The sequence below is a fragment of the Oncorhynchus clarkii genome, chromosome 3 (assembly GCF_045791955.1).
Source record: "Oncorhynchus clarkii lewisi isolate Uvic-CL-2024 chromosome 3, UVic_Ocla_1.0, whole genome shotgun sequence".
Classification (NCBI taxonomy): domain Eukaryota; kingdom Metazoa; phylum Chordata; class Actinopteri; order Salmoniformes; family Salmonidae; genus Oncorhynchus; species Oncorhynchus clarkii.
The window spans coordinates 2,222,323-2,232,322 of record NC_092149.1 but is presented as its reverse complement, the minus strand read 5'-3'; the positions used below and the strand labels follow the sequence as shown (position 1 = coordinate 2,232,322).

The window sequence follows — 10,000 nt, the reverse complement described above, 5'->3', positions numbered from 1 at the left end:
GATTTAGATGCAAATATTACTGGCAACAATATCCTTGCCTGTGAAGCTCTTTTTTGTGCAAAGCAATGATGACGGCACGTGTTTCCATGCAGGGAACCATGGTTGACAGAGGAAGAACAATGATTCCAAGCACCACCCTACTTTTGAAGCTTCCAGTCTGTTATTCAAACTCAATCAGCATGACAGAGTGATCTCCAGCCTTGTCCTCGTCAACACTCACACCTGTGTTAACGAGAGAATCACTGACATGATGTCAGCTGGTCCTTTTGTGGCAGGGATGAAATGCAGTGGAAATGTTTTTTTGAGATTCAGTTCATTTGCATGGCAAAGAGGGACTTTGCAATTAAATGCAATTCATCTGATCACTCTTCATAACATTCTGGACTATATGCAAATTGCCATCATACAAACTGAGGCAGCAGACTTCATATTTGTGTCATTGTCAAAACTTTTGGGCACGACTGTATACCATGGATGGTCAGTCCTTCCACCCAGAGCCCTGTCTATTCATCTGAGACTGGTTACTTTAGCCACATCCCTCAGCTTTTTACACAAACAGTAGTGGGACAACGTTTAGCTATTTGCTTTGTTACTGCGGACTTCCCCTTTAACATGAATGTTAGAAAACATGACAAAGTCTATTACTGTATTACTGTTCAGTAGCTGCCATGATAGAGTACTACAGTGCATGAGATAGAACCTAGTGACTCACCTATTCTCCAGATGACTGAAGTCCCGCAGGCTGAGATCCCGTGTTTCTTGAACCTAGTGACTCACCTATTCTCCAGATGACTGAAGTCCCGCAGGCTGAGATCCCGTGTGTCTTGAACCTAGTGACTCACCTATTCTCCAGATGACTGAAGTCCTGCAGGCTGAGATCCCGTGTGTCTTGAACCTAGTGACTCACCTATTCTCCAGATGACTGAAGTCCTGCAGGCTGAGATCCCGTGTGTCTTGAACCTAGTGACTCACCTATTCTCCAGATGACTGAAGTCCTGCAGGCTGAGATCCCGTGTGTCTTGAGTCAGATAGATGGTGTCTACATCCTAGAGGACGTGACAGGAAACAGACTGTGAGCTTCCTTCTCACCACTGTCATAGTAATCAAATAGCTACGTTAAATGGAATCGAGCACTTCAAAATGAAGAATTAACAAATGATTTATAAGCACATTTTATGCAACAGACGGTGTGTCTACATCCTGCTAAGTGTGACAGGTGTGTACTGTATATTACTGCACTGTTGGAGCTGGAAACAGAAGAATAACATCTACAAATCTGTGTTCGCTACCAATAAACTCTGATTTAATTAGACAGGAAGTGACTGTTAGAGTAGGTGTGTCACCACTGTCGTCGTGATTCTAGAACCTACAGTACCTAGGCTACATGTTCTATTGAACCGACAAGACAACATGGACATGAACACAAACCTCATGTCATTCCCCAGATGTAAGGACATGTTAAAACACACCTGATAGTAATAATTTATTTAGTCATAGATAATTAGTGAAGTATCTACGTTAGCCAAGAGGATACTGACCCATTGAACTTCCTCTCTGTAGGGCAGACCCAGCCAGTCACACACACATCTGTAACTCTGAGAGAAACCACCTGGAGAGGGGAGAGAGAGATATATATATATAGAGAGAGAGACAGAGAGACAGACAGAGAGAGAGAGAGAGAGAGAGAGAGAGAGAGGAAAGAGATAGAAAAGAAAGAGAAAATAGAGAGAGGAAAGAGAGAGAGAGCGGAGAGAGTGAAAAGAGAGAAGACAGAGAGAAGAGAGAGTGAGAGAGAAATAGAGAGAGGAAAGAGACAGACAGTGGACAGTCAATGTAGTGATACACATCCACACACACACGCATGCAACAGAACACAGATATAGGAGAGAGCAGGGTCAATGTAGCGATATGCGGGCGCACGCACACGCACACACACACACACACACACAATAAGGTATTGTATTCACCACACGGTCCTGGTTCTGCTACTTTGTGGTTGTCCCATAGAGTCTGTAGGCTGGTGATCCTCTCCAGAGGCTCCATACTCAGCTTCTTCATCAGCTTCCTGTCACACAGACACAGGACAACAACACCACTAGAAGGCTGATACAGAACACAGGTTTACAGTTTAACAGGCTACTAGGTTCAGGATAGCATTGTTATGACAGCAGAAGACTAGTGAGACATGAGTCCTCAGGTTGTTAGAGTCTACAGGAGTCTACAGCCATGTCTCAGGCCAAGTGACAACTATAACAACACATAACAGAACCAATATGACTCAGATCAGATGTAGGTGACTGGTTTATACTATATAAACACATAACAGAACCAATCTGACTCAGATCAGATGTAGGTGACTGGTTTATACTATATAAACACATAACAGAACCAATATGACTCAGATCAGATGTAGGTGACTGGTTTATACTATATAAACACATAACAGAACCAATCTGACTCAGATCAGATGTAGGTGACTGGTTTATACTATATAAACACATAACAGAACCAATATGACTCAGATCAGATGTAGGTGACTGGTTTATACTATATAAACACATAACAGAACCAATATGACTCAGATCAGATGTAGGTGACTGGTTTATACTATATAAACACATAACAGAACCGATCTGACTCAGATCAGATGTAGGTGACTGGTTTATACTATATAAACACATAACAGAACCAATATGACTCAGATCAGATGTAGGTGACTGGTTTATACTATATAAACACATAACAGAACCAATATGACTCAGATCAGATGTAGGTGACTGGTTTATACTATATAAACACATAACAGAACCGATATGACTCAGATCAGATGTAGGTGACTGGTTTATACTATATAAACACATAACAGAACCGATCTGACTCAGATCAGATGTAGGTGACTGGTTTATACTATATAAACACATAACAGAACCAATATGACTCAGATCAGATGTAGGTGACTGGTTTATACTATATAAACACATAACAGAACCAATCTGACTCAGATCAGATGTAGGTGACTGGTTTATACTATATAAACACATAACAGAACCGATCTGACTCAGATCAGATGTAGGTGACTGGTTTATACTATATAAACACATAACAGAACCAATATGACTCAGATCAGATGTAGGTGACTGGTTTATACTATATAAACACATAACAGAACCAATATGACTCAGATCAGATGTAGGTGACTGGTTTATACTATATAAACACATAACAGAACCAATATGACTCAGATCAGATGTAGGTGACTGGTTTATACTATATAAACACATAACAGAACCAATATGACTCAGATCAGATGTAGGTGACTGGTTTATACTATATAAACACATAACAGAACCAATATGACTCAGATCAGATGTAGGTGACTGGTTTATACTATATAAACACATAACAGAACCAATATGACTCAGATCAGATGTAGGTGACTGGTTTATACTATATAAACACATAACAGAACCGATCTGACTCAGATCAGATGTAGGTGACTGGTTTATACTATATAAACACATAACAGAACCGATCTGACTCAGATCAGATGTAGGTGACTGGTTTATACTATATAAACACATAACAGAACCAATATGACTCAGATCAGATGTAGGTGACTGGTTTATACTATATAAACACATAACAGAACCAATATGACTCAGATCAGATGTAGGTGACTGGTTTATACTATATAAACACATAACAGAACCAATATGACTCAGATCAGATGTAGGTGACTGGTTTATACTATATAAACACATAACAGAACCAATCTGACTCAGATCAGATGTAGGTGACTGGTTTATACTATATAAACACATAACAGAACCAATATGACTCAGATCAGATGTAGGTGACTGGTTTATACTATATAAACACATAACAGAACCGATCTGACTCAGATCAGATGTAGGTGACTGGTTTATACTATATAAACACATAACAGAACCAATCTGACTCAGATCAGATGTAGGTGACTGGTTTATACTATATAAACACATAACAGAACCGATATGACTCAGATCAGATGTAGGTGACTGGTTTATACTATATAAACACATAACAGAACCGATCTGACTCAGATCAGATGTAGGTGACTGGTTTATACTATATAAACACATAACAGAACCGATCTGACTCAGATCAGATGTAGGTGACTGGTTTATACTATATAAACACATAACAGAACCAATATGACTCAGATCAGATGTAGGTGACTGGTTTATACTATATAAACACATAACAGAACCAATATGACTCAGATCAGATGTAGGTGACTGGTTTATACTATATAAACACATAACAGAACCGATCTGACTCAGATCAGATGTAGGTGACTGGTTTATACTATATAAACACATAACAGAACCAATATGACTCAGATCAGATGTAGGTGACTGGTTTATACTATATAAACACATAACAGAACCAATATGACTCAGATCAGATGTAGGTGACTGGTTTATACTATATAAACACATAACAGAACCAATATGACTCAGATCAGATGTAGGTGACTGGTTTATACTATATAAACACATAACAGAACCGATCTGACTCAGATCAGATGTAGGTGACTGGTTTATACTATATAAACACATAACAGAACCGATATGACTCAGATCAGATGTAGGTGACTGGTTTATACTATATAAACACATAACAGAACCGATATGACTCAGATCAGATGTAGGTGACTGGTTTATACTATATAAACACATAACAGAACCAATCTGACTCAGATCAGATGTAGGTGACTGGTTTATACTATATAAACACATAACAGAACCAATCTGACTCAGATCAGATGTAGGTGACTGGTTTATACTATATAAACACATAACAGAACCAATATGACTCAGATCAGATGTAGGTGACTGGTTTATACTATATAAACACATAACAGAACCAATATGACTCAGATCAGATGTAGGTGACTGGTTTATACTATATAAACACATAACAGAACCAATATGACTCAGATCAGATGTAGGTGACTGGTTTATACTATATAAACACATAACAGAACCAATATGACTCAGATCAGATGTAGGTGACTGGTTTATACTATATAAACACATAACAGAACCAATATGACTCAGATCAGATGTAGGTGACTGGTTTATACTATATAAACACATAACAGAACCGATCTGACTCAGATCAGATGTAGGTGACTGGTTTATACTATATAAACACATAACAGAACCAATCTGACTCAGATCAGATGTAGGTGACTGGTTTATACTATATAAACACATAACAGAACCGATATGACTCAGATCAGATGTAGGTGACTGGTTTATACTATATAAACACATAACAGAACCGATCTGACTCAGATCAGATGTAGGTGACTGGTTTATACTATATAAACACATAACAGAACCGATCTGACTCAGATCAGATGTAGGTGACTGGTTTATACTATATAAACACATAACAGAACCAATATGACTCAGATCAGATGTAGGTGACTGGTTTATACTATATAAACACATAACAGAACCAATATGACTCAGATCAGATGTAGGTGACTGGTTTATACTATATAAACACATAACAGAACCGATCTGACTCAGATCAGATGTAGGTGACTGGTTTATACTATATAAACACATAACAGAACCAATATGACTCAGATCAGATGTAGGTGACTGGTTTATACTATATAAACACATAACAGAACCAATATGACTCAGATCAGATGTAGGTGACTGGTTTATACTATATAAACACATAACAGAACCGATCTGACTCAGATCAGATGTAGGTGACTGGTTTATACTATATAAACACATAACAGAACCGATCTGACTCAGATCAGATGTAGGTGACTGGTTTATACTATATAAACACATAACAGAACCAATATGACTCAGATCAGATGTAGGTGACTGGTTTATACTATATAAACACATAACAGAACCAATATGACTCAGATCAGATGTAGGTGACTGGTTTATACTATATAAACACATAACAGAACCAATATGACTCAGATCAGATGTAGGTGACTGGTTTATACTATATAAACACATAACAGAACCGATCTGACTCAGATCAGATGTAGGTGACTGGTTTATACTATATAAACACATAACAGAACCGATATGACTCAGATCAGATGTAGGTGACTGGTTTATACTATATAAACACATAACAGAACCAATCTGACTCAGATCAGATGTAGGTGACTGGTTTATACTATATAAACACATAACAGAACCAATATGACTCAGATCAGATGTAGGTGACTGGTTTATACTATATAAACACATAACAGAACCAATCTGACTCAGATCAGATGTAGGTGACTGGTTTATACTATATAAACACATAACAGAACCAATATGACTCAGATCAGATGTAGGTGACTGGTTTATACTATATAAACACATAACAGAACCAATATGACTCAGATCAGATGTAGGTGACTGGTTTATACTATATAAACACATAACAGAACCGATCTGACTCAGATCAAATGTAGGTGACTGGTTTATACTATATAAACACATAACAGAACCAATATGACTCAGATCAGATGTAGGTGACTGGTTTATACTATATAAACACATAACAGAACCAATATGACTCAGATCAGATGTAGGTGACTGGTTTATACTATATAAACACATAACAGAACCAATATGACTCAGATCAGATGTAGGTGACTGGTTTATACTATATAAACACATAACAGAACCAATATGACTCAGATCAGATGTAGGTGACTGGTTTATACTATATAAACACATAACAGAACCAATATGACTCAGATCAGATGTAGGTGACTGGTTTATACTATATAAACACATAACAGAACCGATCTGACTCAGATCAGATGTAGGTGACTGGTTTATACTATATAAACACATAACAGAACCGATCTGACTCAGATCAGATGTAGGTGACTGGTTTATACTATATAAACACATAACAGAACCAATATGACTCAGATCAGATGTAGGTGACTGGTTTATACTATATAAACACATAACAGAACCAATATGACTCAGATCAGATGTAGGTGACTGGTTTATACTATATAAACACATAACAGAACCAATATGACTCAGATCAGATGTAGGTGACTGGTTTATACTATATAAACACATAACAGAACCAATCTGACTCAGATCAGATGTAGGTGACTGGTTTATACTATATAAACACATAACAGAACCAATATGACTCAGATCAGATGTAGGTGACTGGTTTATACTATATAAACACATAACAGAACCGATCTGACTCAGATCAAATGTAGGTGACTGGTTTATACTATATAAACACATAACAGAACCAATATGACTCAGATCAGATGTAGGTGACTGGTTTATACTATATAAACACATAACAGAACCAATATGACTCAGATCAGATGTAGGTGACTGGTTTATACTATATAAACACATAACAGAACCGATCTGACTCAGATCAGATGTAGGTGACTGGTTTATACTATATAAACACATAACAGAACCGATCTGACTCAGATCAGATGTAGGTGACTGGTTTATACTATATAAACACATAACAGAACCGATCTGACTCAGATCAGATGTAGGTGACTGGTTTATACTATATAAACACATAACAGAACCAATATGACTCAGATCAGATGTAGGTGACTGGTTTATACTATATAAACACATAACAGAACCAATATGACTCAGATCAGATGTAGGTGACTGGTTTATACTATATAAACACATAACAGAACCAATATGACTCAGATCAGATGTAGGTGACTGGTTTATACTATAACAACACATAACAGAACCGATCTGACTCAGATCAGATGTAGGTGACTGGTTTATACTATATAAACACTGGCACTTCTGCACATTGTTCTGCATTCATTTCTGTACTTCAATCATACTTCTCTTTTCAAACAGCAACATAGTTGTAATAGTTTCATATACAGTGCCTTCAGGAAGTAATCAGACCCCTTGACTTTTTCCACATTTTGTTACGTTACAGCAGTATTCTAAAATGGATTAAATTGTTTGTTTTTTCTCCTCATCAATAATACCCCATAACGACATCACAATACCCCATAATGACATCACAATACCCCATAATGACATCACAATACCCCATAACGACATCACAATACCCCATAATGACATCACAATACCCCATAATGACATCACAATACCCCATAACGACATCACAATACCCCATAATGACATCACAATACCCCATAATGACATCACAATAACCCATAATGACAAAGCAAAAACAGGTTTTTAGAAATGTTTGTAAATGTACTAAAAACAAAAACAACTAGGCCTCCCGAGTGGGGCAGTGGTCTATGGCTCTGCATCACAGTGCTAGCTGTGCAACTAGATTCTTGGTTCGAGACCAGGCTCTGTCTCTGCCGGCTGCGACTGGATGACCCATGGGGCAGCGCGCAATGTGCCCAGCGTCGTCCGGGTTAGGGGAGGGTTTGGCCGGCAGGGATATCCTTGTCCCATCGCGCACTAGCGACTCCTGTGGCGGGCCAGGCGCAGTGCACGCTGACACGATCGCCAGTTGTACGGTGTTTCCTCTGACACATTGGTGCGTCTGGCTTCCGGGTTAAGTGGGCATTGTGTCAAGAAGCAGTGCGGCTTGGTTGGGTCGTGTTTCAGAGGATGAACGGCTCTCGACCTTCGCCTCTCCCGAGTCCGTAGGGGAGTTGCAGCGATGAGACAACACTAACTACCAATTGGAAACCATGATATTGTGGAGAAAAACTTTGTTGAATCAACTTTGGCAGCGATTACAGCCTTGAGTCTTCTTGGGTATGACGCTACAAGCTTGGCACACCTGTATTTGGGGAGTTTTTCCCTTTCTTCTCTGCGGATCCTCTCAAGCTCTGTCAGGTTGGATGGGGAGTGTCGCTGCACAGCTATTTTCAGGTCTCTCCAGAGATGTTCGATCGGGTTAAAGTTCGGGCTCTGACTTGGCCACTCAAGGACATTCAGCCACTCATGCGCTGCCACTCCTGCGTTGTCTTGGCTGTGTGCTGTTGGAAGGTGAACCGTGTGGTGGCTGTGGTGTTGGAAGGTGAACCGTCGTCCCAGTCTGAGGTCCTGAGTGCTTTGGAGCAGGTTTTCATCAAGGATCTCTCTGTACTTTGCTTTGTTCATCTTGGATGAGTCTTCCAGTCCCTCCCACTGAAAAACATCCCCACAGTATGATGCTGCCACCACCATGCTTCACCGTAGGGATGGTGCCAGGTTTCCTCCAGACGTGACTCTTTGCAATCAGGCCAAAGAGTTCAATCTTGGTTTCATCAGACCAGAGAATCTTGTTTCTCATGGTCTGAGAGTCCTTTAGGTGCCTTTTGGCAAACTCCAAGTGGGCTGTCATGTGCCTTTTACTGAGGAGTGGCTTCCGTCCTTCCGTCCTGATTGGTGGAGTGCTGCAGAGATGGTTGTCCTTCTGGAAGCTTCTCCCATCTCCACAGAGGAACTCTGGAGCTCTGTCAGTGACCATCGGGTTCTTGGTCACCTCCCTAACCAAGGCCCTTCTCCCCCGATTGCTCAGTTTGGCCTTGCTGCCAGCTCTAGGAAGAGTCTCGGTGGTTCCAAACCTCTTCCACTTAAGAATGATGGAGGCCACTGTTCTTGGGGACCATTTATGCTGCAGACATTGTTTTGGTACCTTCCCCTAGATCTGTACCTCGACACAATCCTGTCTCGGAGCTCTAGGACAATTCCTTTGACCTCATGCACTGTCAACTCTGAGACGTTATATGTGTGCCTGTCTTTATAGTAAAAAATAAAGAAAAACCCTTGAATGAGTAGGTGTGTCCAAACGTTTGACTGGTACTGTATATATGAGGCAATTTAGCAATTAGGATTCGTTATCTGTAATCGTTATAATAAATGCGATATTGTGCACTGTTGGCATACAGTATACTGTAGATACATGCAGACATCATTTTCTTTTTCCAGTGCAGGCCTTAAATAGGTTCCTAAAGTGCTTGAAAAAAATATATTAT

The 10,000-nt window shown here is 39.4% G+C and overlaps 1 protein-coding gene across 1 annotated transcript in view; it reads right to left on the bottom strand.

The window, feature by feature from the left end:
- The window catches only part of LOC139386524 (F-actin-uncapping protein LRRC16A-like), a 202,334-nt gene that overhangs the window by 108,115 nt on the left and 84,219 nt on the right, over positions 1 to 10,000 (bottom strand). Inside the window, exons 6-8 of the mRNA XM_071132127.1 lie at positions 1,968 to 2,065; positions 1,539 to 1,609; positions 973 to 1,046 (exon numbers count right to left, since the gene is read on the bottom strand). Of these exons, the coding sequence (XP_070988228.1) occupies positions 973 to 1,046; positions 1,539 to 1,609; positions 1,968 to 2,065 (243 nt within the window). The remainder of the gene's footprint in view (positions 1 to 972; positions 1,047 to 1,538; positions 1,610 to 1,967; positions 2,066 to 10,000) is intronic.